The sequence below is a fragment of the Pogoniulus pusillus genome, chromosome 2 (genome assembly GCF_015220805.1).
Source record: "Pogoniulus pusillus isolate bPogPus1 chromosome 2, bPogPus1.pri, whole genome shotgun sequence".
NCBI classification, from domain to species: Eukaryota; Metazoa; Chordata; class Aves; order Piciformes; family Lybiidae; genus Pogoniulus; species Pogoniulus pusillus.
The window spans coordinates 43,496,633-43,523,049 of NC_087265.1; the positions used below are offsets into that span (position 1 = coordinate 43,496,633).

The 26,417-nt window shown below is 41.4% G+C and overlaps 1 protein-coding gene across 5 annotated transcripts in view; it reads right to left on the bottom strand.

The window, feature by feature from the left end:
- MYO3B (myosin IIIB) overlaps nt 1–26,417 on the bottom strand; it is a 234,365-nt gene that overhangs the window by 123,981 nt on the left and 83,967 nt on the right. For 2 of the 5 annotated variants that reach the window (XM_064163275.1, XM_064163206.1), the window contains exon 10: nt 6,378–6,533. In XM_064163275.1, coding sequence (XP_064019345.1) covers nt 6,378–6,533 — 156 coding nt within the window. Of the gene's footprint in view, nt 1–6,377; nt 6,534–7,434; nt 7,559–14,650; nt 15,347–23,075; nt 24,442–26,417 lie in introns of those variants that run through there. The other 3 variants (XR_010306704.1, XM_064163235.1, XM_064163225.1) reach the window with 3 other exon arrangements.

A 26,417-nucleotide genomic window follows, 5' to 3' on the forward strand; every position in this document is an offset into this window, starting at 1 on the left:
AAAATGGAAAGTTTACTCTCTTGAGAAAATCTTCCTAAATGATAAAAGGTTTTATTATCAAAAAGTATGCAAGAAAAGGCCAGAACAACAGATTTGGGTTCCAATTTTAAGTTTCCCTTTTAAATGTCACCATGATAAGCTTCATGGTATTTTTAAACACTCTTTATGGAATCAGAAATATGGCCTTGTGCTAGTTTGAAGCTAGCTAGAATGTTCTGGTGAGAAGAACTAGATTACAGGCTGTGAAAAGGAAAACAGAACAATGTCTACTTCACTCATAGGCTTACTGAGAGTCACAGGAACAAGAATCCAAACATAAATAAGGCACTTCTGCTTGGGAGCTCTCAGCTGCATGTCTTGCAAGCCTCTATGCCATCTTGCTGATTAATCCACTTTGCTTCCTAACCCCCTGGCTGAACCTCCATTCTTCCTTGGGACTGGGGTAAAGTTGAGAGGGGAGGGGAGAAGGTGAAAGGGTGATTGGATGCCCTTCCTGGGGACTCAGGCTTTTGGGAGGACTGTTGTGTTTCTGTATTACCTTTTACCTTGTATATTTCTGTATATAAGAGAAAAGAAGAATCATAGAATCATAGAATCAACCAGGTTGGAAGAGACCTCAAAGATCATCCAGTCCAACCTATCACCCAGCCCTAGCCAGTCAACTAGACCATGGCACTGAGTGCCTCATCCAGTCTTTTCTTGAAGACCCCCAGGGACGGTGCCTCCACCACCTCCCTGGGCAGCCCATTCCAATGGGAAATCACTCTCTCTGTGAAAAACTTCTTCCTAACATCCAGCCTATACCTACCCTGGCACAACTTGAGACTGTGTCCCCTTGTTCTATTGCTGGTTACCTGGGAGAAGAGGCCAACCCCCACCTGGCTACAATGTCCCCTCAGGTAGTTGTAGACAGTAATAAGATCACCCCTGAGCCTCCTCTTCTCCAGGCTAAACAGGCCCAGTTCTCTCAACCTCTCCTCATAGGATTTGTGTTCCAGGCCCCTCACCAGCTTTGTTGCCCTTCTCTGGACATGTTCCAGTACCTCAACATCTTTCTTGAATTGAGGGGCCCAGAACTGGACACAGTACTCAAGGTGTGGCCTGACCAGTGCTGAGTACAGGGGAAGAATAACCTCCCTTGTCCTGCTGGCCACACTGTTCCTGATGCAGGCCAGGATGCCATTGGCTCTCTTGGCCACCTGGGCACACTGCTGGCTCATCTTCAGCTTACTATCTATCAGTACCCCCAGGTCCCTTTCCTCCTGGCTGCTCTCCAGCCACTCAGTCCCCAGCCTATAGCGCTGCTTGGGGTTATTGTGGCCAAAGTGCAGAACCCTGCACTTGGCCTTGTTAAATCTCATCTCATTGGCCTCTGCCCACCCATCCAGCCTGTCCAGGTCCCTCTGCAGGGGAATATTGAGGCTTCATTCAAATTTCTAGAGCCAGCTGAGTGTAGTCTGGGTAATTTCCAAAGTGTGGGGGGGCAGGTAACACCCAAACCATCACAGGCCTGTCTAAAGGACTTTGGAAGTTCTGAGATACATTTCTCAGCCTTTTTAACACCAACAGCACTGCCAGGTTTAGACTAAGTCCTGACATGGACAAAAAAACTAGGACTAATGTTTGGTGATTACAAACAAATTCCAGAGAAGATGCCCACATTTCGCAGTCCATTTTGCCAAGGTAGGCATCATAAAAAGTCCTTTAACATTGAGGAATATTAAGAAACAGAAATAAATCCCTTCTTATGTTTTCCTCCAGCAGGCTGGCAATGAGCCTGGATGTTGGGATCTCTTATACTACCAATCAAAAAAAGCAAGCGACCACTTGAATGAGTTCAAGAGATCAAAAGGCATTTCTGGCAAGCTCCCTCTTATCATCTCTATCAGATTATCAAACACACTTAAACATTGTTTTAACAAAAAATATAATGTACACAAACAAAGCAAATGTTTACTTGTAAGTGAGAATGAAAAAATCGATAATCTCTAACCTGCCTTTGTCTAGAGTTTTCCCAGGCTCTTGGGAATAGAGAGTGAAAGAAAAAAAATACTAGAACTTCAGTTATTAAGCACGATTTTCTTCATTAACTGGTTTACAGTGACCAAATGTATGGCTTTATAGAACAAGACAAAGTCCTTGCCTCAGATAAACAGCTCTCTATTTCTTGCAGGTATAATGCATTAAGTAAAGCTATTAATAGCCATTTCATGAGAGGAGAAATACAGAATGACTGAGGGTAAGTGATATCAGAGGTTACACAGTAATTTGTAGAGAAGGAGGAATAAAACATAAACATCTACTGTGGTTTTGCATTAGAATTCAGATGTCTAAACTCCTTGGTATTTTATTAACATACAATTACATGACCCCTGATGCTGAAAACTTATGTCTGAATACAGCAAGATTACAACCTGTTCAACTTAGAATCACAGAATCAACCATGTTGGAAAAGATCTCCAAGATCATCCACTCCAACCTAGCACCCAGCTCTGTCCAATCAACCAGACCATGGCACTAAGTGCCTCACCCAGGCTTAGCCTGAACACCTCCAGGGACGGTGACTCCACCACCTCCCTGAGCAGCCCATTCCAATGGCAAATCACTCTCTCTGGCAAGAACTTACTCCTAACAGCCAGCCTAGACCTCCCCTGCCACAACTTGAGACTGTCCCTTTGTTCTATTGCTGATTGCCTGGCAAAACAGACCAACCCCATCTGGCTACAGCCTCCCTTCAGGTAGTTGTAAACAGCAATGAGGTCATCCCTCAGCCTCCTCTTCTCCAGGTTAAATACCCCCAGCTCCCTCAGCCTCTCCTCACAGGGCTGTCCCCCAGGCCTTTCACCAGCTTCATTGCCCTTCTCTGGACATGTTCCAGTATCGCAACATCTTTTTTGAATTGAGGAGCCCAGAACTGGACACAGGACTCAAGGGGTGGCCTGACCAGTGTTGAATACAGGGGAAGAAGAACCTCCCTTGTCCTACTGGCCACACTCTTCCTGATACAGACCAGGTTGCCATTGGTTCTCCTGGCCACCTGGGCACACTGCTGGCTCATGTTCAGCTACTGTTTACCAGTACCCCCAGGTCCCTTTCTACCTGGCTGCTCTCCTGCCACTCTGTCCACAGCCTGTAGTGATGCTGGGGTTGTTATGGCCAAAATGTAGGATCCTCCACTTGGCCTTGTTAAATCTCATGCCATTGGCCTCTCCTCACCCATCCAGCCTGTCAAGGTCCCTCTGCAGGGCTCTCCTACCCTCCAACAGGCGTGTGTAACCTTCTCAGACAATACAGAATTAGCCACAAAGTCTGCATCAACACTGAGTTGTTATTATTGTACAAAAAGCATTTTTATAATTCGGGACCATTGTTTGTATATTCTATTGCCATGACTTACTGTAACTTAGCTTCCTAATTTTTTCCAGTTCTGCAATTTAATGCTACATGAGGTACAAGTCTTTAGGAATTAATTACATTTCTTCTTCTTGCATTGTTATTATGCACAAGGATACTATTTGAATAACCTGAAAGCATTTTTTAGTTCTTCTCTGAGTACAGGATTGGGAAATGTGTGTGTGTGGGGGAAACCCAACAAACAAAAAAATCCCAAACCAAAACTCCACCCAACCCTGAATGATACTCTGTGACAGCATGCTCTCTGATTTTCAGAAACACCTCCTGCCTAGATGCAGCTATATAGTGATGAAAGTAAGATTGCTCTGGCTCCCAAGATGAACTACAAATCAGTACCCATGTGTTAAAAAGTAATGATGTATTTGACTGTAGAATAGATGTGAAAAAAAAAAAAATCAGCACTGCTGGAATGAATATATGTGTAACTAACTTCTGTTTTATAAGAATTAATGAACTTCTATAAAAAAAGACTATTTAACACTGAATATCTTTCTTGAAATCTAGCTTTAACTGCTCTATGGCACAGCTGTTAAGTATATTGCTGTTAATGACGAGTTATGCTTCAGTATTGTTAGAAACCTGACAAAAGATACACACAGTTAACTGACAGCTTATAAAAGAAATATGGAGAAGAGATGAAAACAATACCCAGAGCTCAACCTTATGCAGCCATGACACTGGACTTAGAAAGTTTTTCCCCAATTTACTGTAAAAAATAGTCAAAGCAGGAATGGAGTGCTGACAAAGAAATTTCAGCTTCACTCAAGACTGTGGCAAAACTCAAGGATTTCAATCTAAAACGTGTGACATAATAATATTCTTCCTCATTACTATGCTGGAAAGAGGACACTCCTGTATGGGCTTTCTGAAACTGAAACCACCTTTCTGCATAAGGATAAGTGATATCTGCATCTCGCTGATGAAAATAATGCTGGTGGGAAAGTTCCAAGGAGCATCTTTTTCAGTAAAACTCCTCAGGAACAATTGTTAATCTAAATTTTCACTTTAAAAGTAATCTTTTGCTAGCATTTTTTTTTTCTTCTCATTATTAGTTTCTAACCTAAAGGAAATCATAGAGTATGAAGTCTTGTGACAAAGGGACAACACACAAAGCTTTGTCCTCACTCAGCATGAATGACCAGGACTTGCTAAAGAAGGTGAAGGTTAGAAACAGAAGCGATTGGAGGGGTAGAGGAAGGCGACACAAGAAGCTAACTCTAATAAGAGAGCAAGAGGACAAATGGTACAAACATGAATGGAGCCTGATGGGAAAGGTGAGTCAGGTAACAACCTGGGTCAGGGAATCTTGGACTAGCTGTCCAAGTAAATATGGGGGGATCGGAGCTAATAATAGAATGCAGACTACTGCAATAGAGTCCCCTTCACCACTGCAAGCTGTAGGTGCTACTGCACACAAGAATGCAAATAATTACCCTTGGCAAGCAAAACATTTAAATGAGTTAGGTGGTGACAAGAGGGACAAGAAGTTCTAAGTCCCTTAGCTGAGTACTGACTCAGTCTAGAAGTGCTGGGAAGTAAAATCCTTCCTATATTCCAGTCATGCAGAAACTCGTCTGTCACAGCAGACAGTTTAACATACAGAAAGGTTTGAAGAAAGTAATGTCATCTCAGTCTTTATTTCTTCTCATTCCACATTATGGAAACAGATCCTGGAAGAATTGGAATAACAGAAAGAATTCATTTCAGAGCTCCTCTTTGCACAAGCTTTGTTTTGCTCTGTCTTCTGTTTGGACAACAGTTGGAAAAACTCTGATACCTATCTGGTCAGCCAATCCACAGCTGTAGAGAATCTAATCTATGAGGTGTTACATGAGGGAGGTCTGCTTAGGAGGCTAGATAAAGCAGAAACCTCTACTGTAGCACTGGCATAGTTCCTCACCCACAGTAAGCAGCTCCATAACATAACAAAACAAAAAAAGCCCAACAACAAACCAAAAGGAAACCACCAAAATTGAAAACACCTCCCCCTCAAGCTACAGAACTCAACTCCACCTTGAAACTGTACTTACAGCTATTCCTTTAAGTCCTGGGGTTTTGTACAAGATTTTAGTGTTTAAGCATAGAAGTATATAAATTTATGACTTATGAATTGTGACATTTAATTTTCTTCATCAACATTAGTAGGGTATTTTTATATAATAATGGGACAGAGCTTATCTCATTCTAGACAAATTTCATCATACAGAATGACTGCTGAGCTTGGGAAGGTGTTTTCATTTGCATTTAATTCTTGTTTGAAACAGTGAAATTCTGCCACCCTCTGGACAGCAACTAAACTAAGACACCTTTACAATTGGCCTCCAGAGTGAAAAATGCCACTGTTTCTGATACACATTCATTGATTTTTAAGTATATTTAGGTACACTTATGTTAAGCATATTTTAGAATTAAACATTATGAGTGAAAAATAGCATTTATGGAACTATGAATAGCATTTATGAAACTACAGACAAAAGAATTACTTTAAGCACTGAATTCTTACTAACAGCTTTTAACCAAACAGCAGACTTTTAAGTGTTTTGCTCTTAACCTTTTCTAGTAGCCATTTCATCATTCACAGTTGTATTTTTAAAGATTTGCTGCCAAAATATGTTACAAATTTTCAGGATGCAAATATGTATTTCCATAAATCAGAATATTCTGGAATTATTAGCACCTCTGTGACTGAGTCACAATGAACACTTATAAAACAGAGTTCAATGTGAGCAAGAAGGTTAAGAAGAAGGTTGAATTGTGGCTGGTCAAATTAGCTTTAAAAAGTAGCAATGAGAAAGCATGTCTCTTGCATTCACAATGGATGTAGCAGTTATTGCTAATAATACTGCCAGTTACTGCATTAATATGTTCAATTGAAACAGTAAACATCTGGTCATTCAAAGATTCAACTTGTGCTTCCAGGATTAGTGGGGAAGGAGGACTGTAGCATGTGTGTTGTACAGTACCTTGTTTTGGCTATGGAACCTAGCTGCTGCTGTTCTTGGATGAGCTCAGCCAGCTGTTTTTGCAGAGACATATCCTTACCATGTACTTGTTTAATAAATGGATGTTCCAAAAGATGGGTGACTGAAGGACGCTTTTCAAAGTCCTTGATAAGGCACCTGTGACAGAGAAACAGTGGTCTCAGGCAATGATGTTATTTAATTAGAACATGATTTGAGTTAGCTGACTGTGTGGCTGGTATTGTAGTGTAGTTTCTTTCTTCACAAATCTGCATACAAAACCCCTCTTCCTCTACATCGGAAGGAATCTGGCATAAAAGACTTAACTACGTGATGAACCCACCCTACAATTATCACCTATAAGGTGATAGTTTTGAGCTTATTTAATTTTTCTTTTTAACTGTAACTAGCTTACTATGAAAAAATGACATAGTATCTTGTAAGTGCTCTACAGTTAATATACATTAAACATAAAGTAAAATGCATAGACAATACTTCATTTACTTTAATCTTCTACCTCTTCTCCAATGAGAGTTTGAATAAGAACTGTAGGAGAGTAAATGAAAAACTGCAAATGAAAGCTGTGTTGCAACATTAGTCAGAAAATTTGATATAGAGGTTTGTTTTGATTGTTTCAGGTAGGTCTTCTATACTGCAATGAGAAATGGTAGAATAAGAATGATAGAAAATTTTGCAAAGCTACATAATTCAGACTGGACATGAAAGGAATGAGTCAGAGTTAAATGTCAGCTGGGGTACCAAAGTTCTGTCTGCGATAGGAGGAGGTTATATAGTAGTGAGTAAAGATATACATCCTATTAAATCAGCATAAAATAAAGCATCATGATAATTTCTATAATCAAGATTTAAAAGCGAAGAAGCATCATTAAAGTTGAATTATTTTCTGTACAATAAAGCTGAAATAATACAGTCCAAACAAGTGCATTAGATTGCTTTAAAGTACCCTCCATATCTTTACTCTGCTTATCCTGTTAAATAATAATATTGGCATTATTTGAGAAAATGAGAAGGAAATGCTGAAGTTCACTATAGCACATACCACTTCAGTAAATTACAGCCCAAGGTAGGTTCATTTGATGAGATGCATGTGCATGAAATACTCCTCAATTACATCTAATATTTGCTGATATTAAGGGATCCACCTAAAGCACTCCTAAGCAGAACTGAATAGCACAAATAAAAATGATCTTTTTAGCCAAAAGTTAAATGAAAACTTAATCTTTTTAGAATAATTTTAATTTACCACTATCAGTAACAAGTTGAAAAAAAAAATAAATGAACTATGAAATTCAGATACTACCAAAAACATTGACAAGAGATTGAAGTTCAGCCTCACCTCAAAAACTTTACCGAAGTCTAAAGTCTGGTCTTAAAATGAACTTGAAGAAATATCTTTCATCTTTAATACTTTAAGCTCTTGAAAACCATTTTCCCAACCTCTTCTTGTAGCCTCCTGATAGAAAGACTAAAGTAACAGAACATGCCTTATCTCCACCCCTCTGAGTGCACAGCTATAAACACTAGTCCTTCCCTGCCATGAAGAAATCCATCATTAGCTTTCAATGGTTCTGACAACCTTTCAACAGGTTCTGACAAACACAACACCCCCCCTCCCTCTCCAAACAATTTCCCTTTTGTGATCCACGGTTTTAAAAGTCAACACACCCACACAGACAATAGTGTCCATGCCAATCCTAGTTAAATTTGTATGTTTCACGAGAAGAAGCAAAAAAGCATTTGAAAAGTAACATTAATCAGGAAGGCAAAGTTATAAACCTCAAATCAACAAAAAATCTGTGCAGTATACAAAGTCACATATTGATGACAAGTATCTGAAGTGGTGATTTCAGTCTGAAAAGTTTGTGCACTCATAATATTTACTACTTTAACTTCAATTACAGATCTATAGCATTTATGCTGTGTTGATAACATACACATTTTCTTGATAAATTTGATTCGTAAGGAATTTTTCAGCATTATTATTGCATCCAGGTGACACTATGTCATAGAATCAGAATAATTTAGGTTGGAAGGGACCTTTAAAGGTCATCTAGTCCAATCCCCCCCTGCAGTAAGCAGGGACATCTTCAACTAGGGCAGGTTGCCCAGAGTCCTGTTGAGCCTCACCTTGAATGTCTAAAGGGATGGGGTACCAACCATCTCCCCACAACCTTAATACTTAACCACTGTAAGAGGCTAAAGGGAAGGACATCTGCGGTGAGGCAGATCTCGCGGAGAAGGGCTAATCTCAAATATGCAAGGACACCGCACAATCCAATGTGGATCAAAAGCGAGTGACAACTTTATTTAGTAGACGCGCGCTTATATGTGTTACAGATAATATATGCATACATGTAAAGAGCTAAATGGCTGAATCTCTAAATACCCCATTTGCATGGTGCACCTACTTGCTACATGCAGCTGCAAGCAGCAAACTACTTCTTATCTTATTCAGAGTTAGCTGTATCCTGCTCTGCTTGAGCTGTCCGCCGACTCATCAAGGACAGTGCCTCCCTAGCTAGCTATATTAAATGCTGCCTTTGTTTATTCAATATGTCTTTGTTTCTTCAATGTGGCCTTTGTTTCAGTGTGGCCTAGCACAGCCTTAATTTAGTTCCATATACTCATCCTGCTTGCCCACCTCTAAGTCATGTCCATTTTCCTTTAGCCATTCTGCAACAGACATCAACTAGAGCAGCTTGCTTAGAGCCTTGTTCAACTGCCCTGTAATGTTTTCAGGGATGGGGCATCTATCACTCCTTGGGGTAAACCTGCTCCAGTGTAAAAAATTCTTCCCTACACCTAGTCCAAATCCACCTTTAGTTTAAAACCATTACCCCTTATCCTATTGCTTCAGGCTCTAAAGTGACAGCAGTAACTTTCCAGGTAATGAGTTTAAATGAACTCTCTTCAAGAAATGACAGTTCCTCACAGAACATCTCATGTTTAACCAAATGCTTGAAGAACATACAAATCTTTCACCTAGCAATACATAGTTAACAGAGATTCTATTCTGAGCTCTGGAACAATGCACCTCCTCTGTGAATGAAATCCAGAAGATGCCAGAGACATTTTCCCATAGAGATGGCCCCTAGGTGAAACATCCAAATGTCTAGGATGTTGTAGTCATTAATGAAGCCAAACAAGAAGAAACTGAAGAAAAATATTTCGTGGCAAAATGCTCTTAGCATCTCCCCTATGTGCCTGAAATGCTACTACTTAGGCCTGGCAGGTGTTTTAATGAGCACTGGTAAATTCTGTCAGGGAGATGGTCTTGAAGGCTATTTTAGGATTACCTTTGCTTGTGCTGCACACTCCTGCCAGTCCCCTGCTGACTATTCATTTTGCATTCATCCTACTCTTCTGCTTTGCAACTATCAAAGTTTCTGTATTGTTTCATCTATATGCAACCTTCATTCTCCAGTACTAAAATATTTTTGCCATCTTTGTTCGCTTTGGATTTTGCTCGAAACCCAAGTAATTAATAAAATGCTAATGACACATGATTCTGTAATCAGTCTTTGCTCCATCTGCTCCTGCACTGCAGTGGTTTGGGTGTTACCTGTCCCCCTACACTTTGGAAATCACCCAGACTAGACTCAGCTGGCTCTGGAAATATGAATGAAGCTTATTATTTACAGCTTAGCAGAATATACAAGCAGATATTTACAGTACATGCAGTTATGTAGAGAAATATACAAGGTAAAAGGTAACACAGAAACACAACAGCCCTCCCAAAAACCTGAGTCCCTCAGGGGGGCTCCCAACCGCCCTTCCACTTTCTCCCACCCCTCTCAACCTTACCCCAGTCCCGAGGAAGAATGGAGGTTCTGCCAGGGGGTTAGGAAGCAAAGTGGATTAATCAGGGAAACGGCAGAGAGGCTACAGGGAGAAATTCAGCTCAAAGCTCCCAAACAGAAGTGCCTTATCTGTGTTTGGATTCTTGTTCTTATACATCTCGGCAAGCCTATGAGTGAAGCAGACATCACCACTGTTTGTCTTTCACAGCTTGTAATCTAGTTCTTCTCACCAAAACATTCTAGCTAGGCTCACAGTAGCACATGCACCAAGTGTGTGCCTACATTGGGAGAGCCCTTTAGATGGTTAGTGAGATGTCACAGCAAAGCAGAGAGCTCACAACACAGTTGTGCAAGGGTGAGAGACACCTGCTTAAGCTCACATCTGTTACTTCTTCTATGAATACATGGAAATTCAGGAAAGACTTACAGGAGAACACAGATCTCCACTGCATTTGGTTTAATACATCAGGTTAAAAGGTAAATTCCTGGCATATTAAGAACAGAAAGAACAGACAGTCTGCAGGGAACTGAAGCATTTACGACATATACATTCTCCTTCTGCACTGAAACAGTGGAAGGGTTGACAGAGTCACTTCTGGAAATCACTCCTTATTAGGTTTCTAGTGCCAGTAACCAGATTGTAGCTTAGTCACAGCAGATAACGTAGGCTCGGTACACACTCAGATTTTCAGTGCCAATTAAGTGTATCACCAGGCCTGCTGTGACAGAGTGCAGGATGGAGAGCTGTCATGAGACACTGAAAAGACAGTCCTTACGTTTCTCCTCTTGGCACATATGCAATTGTCCTATTTCCCCTCTATGCAGACAAGACTCTGTGATATATAGAATCATAGAATCAGCGAGGGTTGGAAGGGACCACAAGGATCATCTAGTTCCAACCCCCCTGCCAGGGGCAGGGACACCCTACCCCAGAGCAGGCTGCACACAGCCTCATCCAGCCTGGTCTTAAACACCCCCAGAGAGGGGGCCTCAACCACCTCCCCGGGCAACCCATTCCAGCCTCTCACCACTCTCATGCTGAACAACTTCCTCCTCACATCCAGCCTGAATCTCCCCACCTCCAGCTTTGCTCCATTCCCCCGTGTCCTGTCACTCCCTGAGAGCCTAAGAAGTCCCTCCCCAGCTTTTTTGTAGGCCCCCTTCAGATCCTGGAAGGCCACAAGAAGGTCACCTGGGAGCCTCTCCGCTTCTCCAGCCTGAACAGCCTCAACTCTTTCAGTCTGTCCTCAGAGGAGAGGTGCTCAGCCTTCTGATTATCCTTGTGGCCCTTCTCTTGACACGCTCCAGCATCTCCACATCTCTCTTGTAATAGGGGCTCCAGAACTGGATGCAGTAATCCAGGTGGGGTCTTACCAGAGAGGAGTAAAGGGGGAGAATCACCTCCCTCGACCTGCTAGCCACATTTCTCCTGATGTAGCCCACGCTCTGGTTGGCTTTCTGGGCTGCAAGTGCACACTGTTGGCTCGTGTTGAGCTTCTCGTCCATCAGCACCTCCAAGTCCCTCTCCTCAGGGCTGCTCTCCAGCCTGTCATATTTACATGATCTACATTTACATACTATTTCAACTGTGTTGCCACACTGAACGCATGCTACTGTTTCTGTCAACATTGCCTGTAAAACAACAAATCTTGAGCCACCACCTATGGGCTAATGAAAAAAAGATGCATTAGACTGCCAGTATCACTGCAGGTGTTCACTAAGTATCATCTTCTACACTGGAAGCAGTATTGACGCTATACTACTCTTCAGAAAATATTTAATATACAATATAAGCTCTTACAATGCTAAAGTCTTCACGAAGGTGAATACTATCACCCTCAAATAGGACTATAATGAGTAAAATCATATGGGCATCTGAGTCCAAAGTTGCCAGCATTTAGGCAGGAGATGTATTCCATCTAAAGTCTAGAAAAAAATAAATCTGGAAGTAATACACAAAAATCCAATGACATTAACATTTGAAAGAGGAAGAGTGCAGCAAGAAAACAGCTATTATGTCATGTATCAAAAGTATTCTTGTTCAATTCAGCCAACAGAAGTCAGTGTGTGCCTTGTGCAAGTAAAAAACAATATCTGTATCACTGAAGGATTTTCTTCTCAGGAAAGGAGAAAATTCAAATAGATTCAAGTGCTTATCTGAGCATTTGTTTAAGGTCCATTGGGACAGTTAAGCTTAGACGCTGTCAAATACCAACCATGCCAGAAATACTTACAAGACAAATATACTGCACCTATAAATTAAGCAAAGTTGTTCGGTCCATGAATATAATAGTAATTTTATATATATATATATATAATGGTGAGGAAATTGGTTGCAAGATGAGTGCCCTGGTTTGAGTAAGAATAGGATGAATTCTCTTTAGTGGTTTTAATTTCCAGCTCAGCTCCTTCTAAGCAACTGTACTTTCTGAAATTAACAGCATATTTTAACAGTTAGTGTCTGCTTCTAGTAGTGGTAACACTACTCTCTTCACAGAGGGAGTGATTTCCCATTGGAATGGGCTGCCCAGGGAGGTGGTGGAGGCACAGTCCCTGGAGGTCTTCAAGAAAAGACTGGATGAGGCACTTAGTGCCATGGTCTAGCTGATTGGATAGGGCGGGGTGCTAGGTTGGACTGGATGATCTTCGAGGTCTCTTCCAACCTGGTTGATTCTATGATTCAGTATCTCTAGTTAGCACCAAGACCTGGTATGCAGACCAGGGCCACTGCTAAATCTGCTGTGCTGCTTTGGGCTGCAGAGCGGAAGGCCACACCTATGGGGTGGAGTACAGTTCAGGGACCCTAAAGTAACCAGAAAAGTATTCCATTCCATGCATGTCATGCTCAGTACAAGGATGAAGGATCACAAGGTTTAAGCTCTTTTCTTCTTTAGTGGCCAGTATTCAAGGGGGACTCTGTTCTGCCCTCCTTAATCGAGAGGCCGGTTCCTGAACCTGGTTCTCATCTGTCACTGAGTCACAGAATCAGCCAGGTTGGAAGAGACCTCCAAGATCATCCAGTCCAACCTAGCACCCAGCCCTAACCAATCAACTAGACCATGGCACTAAGTGCCTCATCCACTCTTTTCTTGAACACCTCAAGGGACAGCGACTTCACCACCTCCCTGGGCAGCCCATTCCAATGCCAATCACTCTCTCTGCCAAGAGTTTCCTTCTAACATCCAGCCTATACCTTCCCTGGCACAACTTGAGACTGTGTCCCCTCCTTCTGTTGCTGGTTGTTCAGGCAGCTGTAGACAACAGTGAGGTCACCCCTGAGCCTCCTCTTCTCCAGGCTAAACAACCCCCAGCTCCCTCAGCCTCTCCTCACAGAGCTGTGTTCCAGGTCTGTCTCCAGCTTTGTTGCCCTTCTCTGGACACCTTCCAGTATCTCAACATCTCTCTTGAATTGAGAAGCCCAGAACTGGACATGGTACTCCAGGTGTGGCCTGACCAGTGCTGAGTATGGGGGAAGAATAATCTCCCTTATCCTACTGACCACATTATTTCTGAGACAGGCCAAGATGCCAGGGGCTCTCCTGGCCCCCTGAGCACACTGCTGGCTCATGTTCAGCCTGTGATTTCTGCCACAACACCAGTGGTGATGGTGATGTAATTGCCATCAGGGTGTTTGGTCAGGTTTGATATTGGTTTTGAATATATTTGTATACATTTTGGTTTATTGTTATAATTTTCATTCAAGTAGTTTTAGTCTCTCATATTTCTTTCCTCTTCCCCTTTGGGAAGGCAATGGGATTAATAGAGAGCATCCATTACTTGTTTAGTGGCTGACCCAGCCCTAAGCTTTTTTGTAAGGTATGGGGAAAATATGAACATATTTGGCCTGCTACTGTTTTGATCTAAAATAATGGGAAGGCTGAGTAAGTAGTGATTGAAAAGGAAATAAACACTGTACATGTTTGCCTTGATGAAAGTCAACCCATTATCTAGTTTGAAATTCTAGTATCTTCCATCATGCTTTCGTAACTGAAAATTAATTCTCAGAATTCATTAGTGTCACTACATTAAACATAGGTTGCAGCAATTTGCTGCAATCTCACAGCCAGGCTCCTAAGCAGCATTTCCATTCTGCCACAATTACAGGCAAAGATGAAGCATTTATTAGCAGGGGATAAAAGCAGACTCCCATACACGCAGACTCATCTGAGAGCCTCTAAAAATTCAGTCTGCTTGCACTTGGATGATAACATTGTTGGAAACACTGTGTCTCAACAATGTGAGCTGCCATTTTCCAAGTAGTGCATCAGATGACTGAACAGGAGAGAGACTTATCAGTGCTCATGAGCTAATATTTACTAATCAGTAAAGAGAAAGAAACAGATCTCCTAAGAACTGCAATGGTGGCTGCTCTAAGTCTTCTGTGTGTTCAGAAATAGAAAACAATTACTAATGTCACTCACTGTTACAGCCAAATCTAAGCAGAGCAGTAGCAGTAACTTCTTTCAAAAATTGGTCTTTCATCAGATTTATTATGACCTCTTTGGCCACAAGTACTTTCCTTAAAAATAAAGAAACCAAGCATCTCCAACTCTTATAGCTTAGTTACATGATATTTACCTTCAGTATTTTGTTTTCTTCAATTACTACATCCTATGAATGCTACATTTTCTGATGATTCTCATCTGCTGGCAATGAACTGCTGAAGCTTAGAAACTAAACACTCAACCAGTTATCTAGTCACTGCACAGAAGATGCATAGGGTATTACTTGGAAGAAATTCTGACTGTATATCAGACTCTAAATTAGAGCTGGGGAATGCACACCACAGCCTTTGGGTGAGAGATATATAACAATCTATTATACAGATGTGTGTGTATGCATATATATAATAACCTTTGATCTAGTCAACACATGATTGAAGTCCTAATCAAGACTCCTCTGGTCCCTATCTCTCTGCCACTTCATGATCCACTGGAGTGCTCTACACCACAAATACTTGACTGCTTGGCTATCAGTAAGGAATCATTCCTGGATTCTCCTATTGGGATAGAAGAGCATTCCAGGGTCTTGAAACAAGACTACAGGTCATGCTGAACTGCTGAGATCCTTCCCTCCCAAATCCAGAAGAACAGTTATCAGGTTGCCCCAAAGACAGGGATGGCTTTGCTGGGGATCTAGAAGGGAGACTTCCTGGAAGAAAAGGAGAAAGAGTAGGGTCATATTCTCTCGATCCTCTCCCTAAGCAGGGAGAAGGAAATCTCTAGGTTCTTCTTTGTTGTATTTTCCCCACTACTTCCATCAGAAGGTTGTTTCACAGTGGAAGAGTAACGAAATCAAGAGTATGACTCCGGCTGGGAGAGAAATGGAAAGACAGATGCTGACAAAGACGATCACCTAGGCCAGGTAGGTAAGGTCAGAAACTTTCCAGTCCATAACATGAAAATAAAATCTTTTGAGGTAATTTCTAATTGGTCAAAATTTTCTGTTCCTATACATCACTGACTGTTCCTCCTACCTCTGTATCACATGAGTTGTGGCAGAGATTGGTTAGTTGCACGCAGAAGAGAGGTACAGAAGAAAAGACATCTCACAGATTACACTAGTAATGATGATGAAGGAATGTGCCTCCTTCCCTGAAGCTGCCCTGCTTCCCATTCCCAAGCCTGCCCAACCCCCCACTGCTGCAAATCCTTCTTTTGCAAAAATGAACTAAAAAACTGTGACAGCTTTGCCAAGAGCATTTATATTTTCAGTCTTAATCCAAGAAGACATTCAGGATACAAATAACCTTATCTTCAGAACTATATATAGCTGCCCCTCTGGAAAAAGCTGAGCACTAGGGTATGTATATAGGTTAAACAGGTCACCTCTTTTGAACCAGCCTCCCGTGATAAATAACAAGGATTTTACTGTTTCTTCTGCTACAATCATCTATCAGGATGAAAAACTGAATTTATAACAAAGTACTCAATCATCATGTGCATAATATAAATTCTGATGGTCAGAACATATTTATATCTTTATTGATCTGCCTTTTGGTAGCAAACACTGTAAATTACTAATCTTCCCTAACAATGAGAGAAATACTCCAGCACTCAATTGCCACCAGCATCTGTCTTGTTAATAACTCTTCCTTCAGTTTAATGGTTAATATCAAGCACCATAATGTAAGTTAGAGCACACATTTGAAACCTAACAAAGGTTTGCTTACACAGAAATAGTAAAATTAGGTGCAGTAAAATAGTGTGGAAACTTAGAACAGGTTTCCCAGTCTCCTTTATGTTGAATAGACACAACAATACATTCTGGCTTGCACAGAGTTTAGAGAACAAACAAAGGAAACTGGAGTGGCACATCTTGGAACTCTAAAAAATGGGGTAGGCTTCACTCTATAATTTTACCAGAGGCAACAGAAATTCAGTCAGGCCAATTCTTGAGTTTGTTTCAACACCATCAAATACATTTATTTATTGTATGATTACATTATGGGGGAGGTTTCAAGCCTTTTATATCAGGAATGAGACCTCTCTATGTCTTTGGCCTACCCTTGAAGACCTAAGAACAAAAAGAACCTTCAGAAACTTTTACAGATGAAGCTTTTTATTACAAACAGCATGTTTTGCATTTGCTTATTCTCCCTCAGATATCAAACCTCTTTTGTCACTACAGTATGCAGCTGATTTGAAGCAGCTGGAGCATAGAGCAGGCAGGAGATAAGGAAAGCACAATTTCTTTCTTTTACATCTTATGTCATAGCTGGAAAGGCAGCTAAGGATGGGGATATTTTTCTCTCCTTTGGTGTTTAGTGCATTCTTTTCTATCTTCCAGTAAATAAGGACAACTACTACAAAGGAAATTGCAGACTCACCACGTCATAATCCCAGAGCAGCTCACTTATACACCATTAATCTGTCTGCCAGATGCCCCCTGCTGTGAAATCCTAGATCCAACAACGCTGTGATGTCTTCATTTGAACTAACTGACAGACACCTGGGCAGATGAGATCAGGTTAGTTCTACTAGTTGGGAGTCTACAAGCAGTAACCACATTCTTCCTATGACTGTGTGCCAGACCTGACCTGTACCCCAGAGCTCACAAGAGGACAGCAGGTGCACCTGTGTTTCCTGGAGTTTCCCTTCATCTAAAAATAGGCTGCACTGCCTCATTCCTAGCTCTGCTGTTGATTATTGAGTGACTTTGAGCATGGTGCCCTTTCTGTCAGTTTCTTTAATTGTAAAAGAAGAAATTGAATCCTTAAAAACTACTTAAAAATCTACTAACAGGAATAAAGTTCTACTGTTTCTTCACCAGTCCAACTAGAGCACACTATCACGAGGCAGGAATGGTGGATTATGATTTGGTTTGTATTTTTCTGCAACTCCATCTTTTACTGTTTTATTCTTTCTGTGGTTCTGCCATTCTCACCACCAAAAATGCATTCCAAACAAATCTGGATTGTCTACAACACATCCTTTCCATGACAACCAGAATAATTTAACTGGAGTAAGTCTACTCCTAAAACCAAACTACTAAAAGATCAGCAGAGACATTTCACTTGACTCTTGTCATCTTACTTCCTTCCCACCCTGTATCTTACTGTTCATGTCCACCACTTGTGCATCACTGTTCTTAAGTCTTCCACCACACTCAGTCTTTACCAAATATATGCAAGTGAAAACCATGTAATAACAGGGGTAACATCCTGCTTTTATGTTTCCTTTAAAGTAAAGCAGAGAGATGGCAAAAAATAGGCTTTTGTTCCAATAATTTGTAGCATTAACACTCTAGAGGCATCCCAGGTTTAAATTAAGCACCCCAGTGAAAGAGCAAATGGCAGAGACTACCTGAGAAACTCAAATACTGGCACTTAATGACAATGGGCACTTGAAGAAGGGAGTAAGGAAACTGTCTCATCAATTAAATCACATGCTCCCATGGATACAAAAATCTTTTATTCAGAACACTATTCCTAGAATTACTAGTGCTTCCCAAATAGACTTGCCACTCCACCATGGATACATCTTTCTCACTAGACTAGACTCAGTGCTGTTAGTGTTTATAACTGAGAATAGCAACCCCACAAACTATCTAACCATGGGAACCAAAGGAAGAATGAGTGCTTGTGTTGTTCAAGTCCCTGCTGTTTATTAACATAGTTCAAATTCAAACTCCCAGGCAGCAGTCCAGACCCTTAGAGATTCAGACCTGCTGGAAGAAACATCTACCAAATTTCCTGCTCCCACAAAAGCGCAAGCTAAGACCAAACATTTGACAAAGAGTGATTCAAGAGGGGATTTAGGAGAGGGGACCTCTGGTACACAAGAAGAAGAAGAAAAGTACAGCCTCAGAGATTTGGCCAATATACTTAGATCACAATACAGCAATGAAAAGAGCTATGTAAGATTGGCTGCCAAGAAGGAGGATGGCTATGAAGAGTTTAAGAGTGCTCTTAGGAAAGTTCTGGTTTTAGGCCAGGGACAACCAGAGGAAGAGGAGAAGGATGACATCCAGGATTCCAATGATCCCATCAAAGAAGTCAGGGAAGTTAGAAAGGAATATGTAAGAGAATCAGCAGAGCCAATCCTAAACTGGCTGGTGAGATGTCGTACTATTGGTGCAAATGCCCTCCCTACAGGTAGGAGACAAGTCTGCAAAGCAGCTAGGGCCACTCACAAAGGAGAGTGGAACGGACAAATAGCTAGCGAGTCCTCTCAGGTTAGCTTGTGGACACACTTTCTGTTGGCTGTGACTATGAGATATCTTTCCCAAGATGATTTGCCATGGGCAGCTAGGAAGTGGAACACAATTGAGCAGGAAATTAAGCTTCTGAAGGAGTTTGCTGTGAAGGAAGTGCTTTAAGGAGATCATGGTACACATAAGCCTGATGACATTTCTCTTGGACCAAGTCTCACAAAGAAGCTTATTAAACTTGCTCCTTCATCCTATGCTAACATCTTGGCCAGCAGGTTTCTATCAAGGAGTGATAATGGAAGGCCTCTCACTGTCGGTGAGTTCACTGACCAGCTGAGGCAGAGAGAGGACAGCTTGTCGCATTCTGCCCTGGTCTCTGCTATAAAAACTCTGGGTACAGAGATAAAAGATACCATGAAAGAACTGAAGAAGGAAATCAAAACCTCCATATCCAATCTGGCAAAGGCTACCATTCCTTCACCATCTCAATGGGTGCATGTTTCTGCTGTTGAGAACAGATGCCTACCTCCTGCAAGGCAATTCTAACCCAGGAGACAAATTCCATCTAGACATCAGCAACCACATGGGTCACTGTGGATCTCTGATCAGGAAAACAACTATGCTTTGTTCACAGATGGTTCATGTTGTCTTGCTGGGAACAAACAATGATGGATGTTAGCAGTCTGGAGTCCTACCAGGGGAGTTACTGAAGCGAGAGATGGAGAAAGTGAATCCAGTCAATTTGCTGAGGTAAAAGCTGTCCAACTTGCTCGTGATGTGGCAGAACATGAACACTGGCCTATCCTTTACCTCTACATCAACTCGTGGATGGTAGCCAATGCTCTATGGGGTTGGCTAAAAGACTGCAAAAAGAACAGTTGGCAGAGGAAAGGAAAGCCTATCTGCTGTGCTGATCTATGGCAGGACATTGATGCACAGCTGGAGAGAATTCCAGTGAAGGTGCGGCACGTAGATGCACACATGCCTAAGAGCAGAGCCACTGAGGAACACCAACACAACCAGCAGGCAGATCTGGCTGCCAAAATTTCCTTGACTGGAAACACTGAGGTGAATTGCTCTTAGCTTGGTGGGCCCACAGATCCTCTAGACATGAAAGCAGACATGCAACCTACTGATGGGCACATGATAGGTCAATTGACTTATCCATGGACGCTATCACCCAAGTCATACATGACTGTGACATCTGTGCTGCTGTTAAGCAGGCTAAGCCAATCAAGCCCTTATGGTATGGTGAGAGATGGTCAAAGTACAAGTATGGTGAAGCCTGGCAGATTGACTACATCACTTTACCTTGATCTCGTTCTGGCAAGCAGTATGTGCTAGCGATGGTAGAGGTCAGCACCAGAAGGCTGGAAACCTATCCAGTTCCACATGCTGCTGCACGTAACACCATTCTTGGCTTGGAGAGACAAATCTTGTGGAGACATGGAACTCCAGAGAGAATTGAGTCAGACAATGGCACTCATTTCAAGAACAATCTTGTGAAAAACTGGGCCAAAGAGCATGGTATTGAGTGGATCTACCACATACCCTACTATGTACCAGCTTCAGGAAAGACTGAATGCTACAACAGTTTGCTGGAAATGATCCTAAAGGCCATGGGGGGTGGAAGTTTGAAAAACCAGGTCAAACATTTAGCACAAGCAACCTGGTTGGTAAATAGGAGAGAGTTTAAATTCAGAATGTATAATGCAAGCTGTTAGGAATATTCTGTTCTAGGTACTACCTAGTGTCCAAACAAAGAATCTACAAGATACAGTACAGAATCTACAAGATACAGTACATAAGCATGAACCCAATGTCACCTGGGAGTCTCTGTTTTCATCTCATCTGTGAAGAGATAAACTGGGAGTTCCTGTTTTCTGAGCTTTTGAATCACCTACATCTGAGATAGCCGGAATGAAGTGTGAACTGAACTTGTGATATTCATTAGTGTAAATACTGGTTTAGATTGGACAGATAGTTCTCAGCAAAAAATCTGAGTGAAATAAACAGGGGTGCACTGTGCTGGTTTGAGGCTAATTGGAATATTTTAATTAGAAAAATTAGATTATAGGCTGTGAAAAGCAAGCAATCATGAGGTCTACTTCACTCCTGGGTTTGCTGAGATGTTGTTTTTATATCAAGGACACAAACACAGATAAGACAGTCTGTCTGCTGGAGTTTGTCAGTGCCTGTGGGTTTTCTCCCTGGGCTTCTGCTGTTCTGCTTGGATCTGTGTAACCCAACTAATCATTCTGCTTCTACCACCCCTTGCCAATCCTTCCAGCTCACCTTGCACATAAGGTAGATTCTGGGATAAGAGTGGGGGGTGAAAAGAAGGTGTAAGTGTGGTTGGGAGCTCCTCCTGGGGACTCTGATTTCTGGGAGGGGTATTGCGTTCCTGTATTACCTTCTTAACTTGCCTATAACTGTAAATATTTGTAATATATTTTAAATCTCTGCCTGTATATTGTGCTAAACTGTGAATATAAAGCTTCATTCCTTAACTTCTATCCAGCTGAGTCTAGTCTGTGTGATTTCATTGTGTGGGGTGGCAGGTAACTCCCAAACCATCACAGTGCTTCTCATCAGCAGTAAGGAATTCAACAGTATTCCAAGCGAACAATCTTGATACCACCACAAATCTTTACAGACCACAAGCCCAAGCGAGAGTCTCTCACCTCTACCTAAAATTGCAGGGGTTTACCACAACTGACCATTAGAAAACTGGAGATCGCAGGATGTTAGGGGTTGGAAGAGACCCAAGGAGATCAAGTATAACCCCCCTGCCAGAGCAGGACAATGCATCTAACACAGATCACAGAGAAACACATCCACACAGGCCTTGAAAGTCTCCAGAGAAGAAGACTCCACAGCCTCTCTGGGAAACCTATTCCACTGCTCTGTGACCCTTACAATAAAGAAGTTCCTCCTTGTGTTGAGGCAGAACCTCTTGTGCTGCAACTTACACCCATTGCTCCCTGTCCTACAGCAGCAAGCGAGCAGAGCCTGTCTCTCCCCTCCTGGCCAGTCTTCTTCAAATCCCCTCTAAGTCTTCTTTTCTCCAAACTAAACAGCCCCAGGTTCCTCAGCCTCTCCTCATAAACCATGCCCTCCAGTCCCCTAATCCCCGCTACGAGGATGTGCCTACTAGATATGTCCATTCATCTCTATAAAAACAGCTCATACAATACTCAAAAGTGGTGGAGATTTTTTTTTTAGGTACCACAACTTAGTATTTCAAGTTTATCTACAGACTGATTCTCAAAGCCTACATAAATGAATAAAATGTGAAAATGTACAGATTTGGTGGTAACCTTACACATCACAATCTGTATCTTTCTGATACTGGCAAACTTTTGTCTTCTTTGACACTAGGAAATTAATGAACTATGTCAGACTTGTATCATGTTCTCAGTGACAGAAACAGTAAATTATTCTTTATGTAATAGGAAGAGAAAGCCACTAAACAACTGCTTAGATTGTGAAAAAAAAAATTGGTCTGCATTCAGAGAAGTTCCACCTAAATGAAACACTTAACACCTACCTATTAATTGAATAACTCTGAATGTAGATTCCCCAATATGAAATTCAGCTTGTGAATTGTTTGAGTACAAAAAAATTAGAGTTTATCAAGACTAAAATTTCTATTTGTACTTTATTTGCAATGCCATTGCTAGAATAAAAGGTTTATTCTGATGATAAATGTGAGCATATATCTTGTAACTTCACTTTTTACTTTAGTACTTCCTCAATTCCTTTAATTCTTTAATTCCCTCCAGCTCAAGAATTACTAATTAATTCAAAGAACCATAATAGCTAATCATTGGTTAAATAAATTTAAAAGGAGAGGGTCTGTCCCTGGAGATACCATTTCTCATTTTAATTAAAATTAACATTTTGTGATGTAATGTACATAAAGGTTATTATATCATTCTGCTCCAGGAACTTATTAACTCTTTTTGCTACCCCTAGATATCAGTCAAGGGTTAAACTGTCAAGAAAAATATTTGTGGCATATGAGATCGTTTTAGTGAATAAGGAGGTCTAATTCATATTCACATACAGCCTGTATTATTTTATGAACAAACTGTGAAGCATTGAATGTATAAAATGGTGGTGGACACACACTTTTATCCTAAAGAGAGCAATGCCATCTTATCCTACAGTTACCAACAGCCCCACAACTCTGTAAACTTTCATGGGCAGTGAATTGAGTAAACTCTTCAAAACAGGTATTTTATTTCAACATATCATATTTTACCTCTGCTTATTTCTATTTTTAGGAGCCATTCAACTGATATGGTTGTTTACATGGCCTTACAGGAATGGTAAACCTTATCATTATGTAGAAAAAACAGTTAATTCTCTCTTACATTATGAGCAGAACAGACAATTTCTTCCTGTACAGTCAGAGGTGTACAGACACAGGTCTACAAAGACTTTTGCTGACTTTTTAGAAGTATGTATGTGCTGCATGTATCTCAGCAGATACCAAACACAAAAATGAGCCTGATGCCAGTGGTGACTTGGCTGAAATTGTGTTGTATCTGTGCTTTTTTAAAACAAAATATCTAACTCAGATTATCTAGCTCACTGTAAATTTCTTTTAAAGAACAACATATTCCAGTCTGTATCTCAAGTCAAGGTCAGTAACTCTGGGAACAGAAATATAAATTCACTAAGATAAGAACTTTGACCCTTTTTTCCATTCAGCTCTTTTAAATACTGCATCTGACTTTAAAACGTTGCTGCAAAACCACACCCCCCGGGCAACAGAATTGTAACTAAAAATACAATTTCATTTCTGGAAAACATGTGATTACTATTTTAACAGTTTAAATAATTACCCATAAAAGTACATTGAAACTTGCAGCTCAGGCATGTTGCAAATCACTATAATAAGCAAGAAAACATTTACAATAAAAATGCTTTGAGGCAGTGGCACTTGAAGGGATGAGAATTTGGGGTGCAAAAATGGGCAGGTTTGGCAATCTTGGCATAAATAAAATCACTGTGTCAACATAACTGAAGTCAAAAGTATGATTAAGCAAAGCTGCACTCTATTGTCAGTACACAGGTCTGGCCCACAACTTGAAGCAGATAAGTTTGTTATGCAAATGATGTTAGCCATCAGGAAGGAGGTAGATAATGAAATCATTCAAAAGCTAACCACTCATCACAAGAGTGACAGAAACATCAGGCAAGGGCCTAACGCATGGATAAAATTTATGCAATCACTGCTTTTAATTTATCCTCAGCTGTCACATGGTGGGCATCAACAAATGCATAACTAGCACATGAGGCAATTATCAGTAATGGCTAAAAGGCTTGCACTTGTAATGGTTCTTTTTTTCCCCCTTTTTTTCCTTTTTAAATACAAAACACACTAATGTAAACCCAAGCCTCCATACAACCATCTTACAATCTCTCCATCACAACAACTTTTCTGACACATTGACTGCACAATGTCACAGCGAATTCCATTTCAGTGTTCTCTTAAGGGTAGCTGCAATTATTGTTAACAGCTGCAGTTCTTTATGTTAAAAAACTGAGTATGAGCATGCCTCCTTATTTCATTGTGTGCATTACTGCAATAAAAGAAAAGCAGGATAGGAGAACATGCAGGTGTTGCTGGTGAGAGGCAGTAATTAAGGAAAAGTAATTAAAAATGGATGTGACTACGAAATAAAAAAATTGAGGATATCAAAACCCCAAAGATTAAAAACAAAAGTAAACAAAGTACTAGCATCTGACCTCTTTTATGAAGTTCATGTTGAACCAAAAGACTGAGAAAGTGTTAAGAAATGTTAAATGTACTTTTTGTGCTGTTCTCATAGCACAGAGAAGACTTCTAAAAATGAATATACCAAGAAAGAAAAACCTATGTAACAATATTTCTGTGAAAGGAAAGCAGTCTTATTTACCAGGTGCACCAACTCTCTAAAGCTCAAGTGGAATATAACCCACCAGTGCTAGGGTCCCCCAGAATAGAGGCTACAGTCTATAATACAGTAAAACCAAAGTTTCTCTATAAAAGAGTGGAATTAATCAACCATCCATTAAGATTTGTAATTAAACATTGATTCCATCACAGGTCACAGTGTACACTGCTGTATAAAGAAGGAGATGCATTATGGAGAAACAGAACCTGAGTCCATCTGCTGTAGAGGAATGCACTTTTTACTACCTACACTGAAAGAAATTCTGAGTTACATTATGGTCATGACAGTAATGCCCTTCCTCTGCAGGTCAACTGGTGGGGGCTGGTCTCTTCTCCCAGGCAACCAGCAATAGAACAAGGGGACACAGTCTCAAGTTGTGCTGGGGGAGGTATAGGCTGGATGTTAGGAGGAAGTTCTTGCCAGAGAGAGTGATTGGCATTGGAATGGGCTGCCCAGGGAGGTGGTGGAGACACTGTCCCTGCAAGTGTTCAAGAAAAGCCTGGATGAGGCACGTAGTGCCTTAGTCTATTTGATTGGCTATAGCTGGGTGCTAGGTTGGACTGGATAATCTTGGAGGTCTCTTCCAACCTGGCTGATTCTATGGTTCTGTGATTCATTACAGAGTACCTCACTTTCCTGCTTGAGTAAGGATCAGCATAGTAAGTAAGAAAATTTTTCATGGATTATTGTCCTGGTTTAGGGCCAGGAGCTACCCAGGACTGGAGGACAGAAATGGTATTTACTCCTTTTGGGGAGTGACAGAAGTGCCGCACATTGATTGGAAGTTTAAAGGGAGACTCTATTTACAAGTATACATGTACAGAGGCATTCAGGTAGAATGAACACATTCACAAACTAGGCCAAGCTTACCAGATCCCAACCTTCTAGAATACTCCATCTATCCAAACTCAGCAGGCCTGGGATTAAGCCAAAACTGCCCTCTCCACCTCAGGCCTATAAGGCCTCAGCACGCCTCATGAGGCATCTCAACATTCCCTGCCAGCTAGAATCCATCTGCCCCACACAAACCGTGAGATAAGTAGAGACACCACTCTTCCTGAAGAGAGAACTGAAATGAGGAGAAGCATGGAGAAGAGTGCAATACCAGCTAGGCACTGCTTTATATACTGGAGAGCCTGGCTGCTCTCCAGCCACTCTGTCCATAGCCTCTAGTGCTGCTCGGGGTTGTTGTGGCCAAAGTGTAGAACCCTGCACTTAGCCTTGTTCAATCTCATCCCTTGGCCTCTGCCCAGCCATTCAGCCTGCCAAGGTCCCTCTGCAGAGCTCTCCTACTCTCCAACAGATCCACACCTGCTCCTAGCTTGATGTCATCTGCAAACTTACTGATCACAGTATCACCAAGGTTGGAAGAGACCTCACAGATCATCAAGTCCAACCCTATACCACAGAGCTCAAGGCTAGACCATGGCACCAAGTGCCACGTCCAATCCTGCCTTGAACAGCTCCAGAGACGGCGACTCCACCACCTCCCCGGGCAGCCCATTCCAGTGTCCAATGACTCTCTCAGTGAAGAACTTTCTCCTCACCTCCAGCCTAAATTTCCCCGGGCATAGCTTGTGGCTGTGTCCTCTCGTTCTGGTGCTGGCCACCTGAGAGAAAAG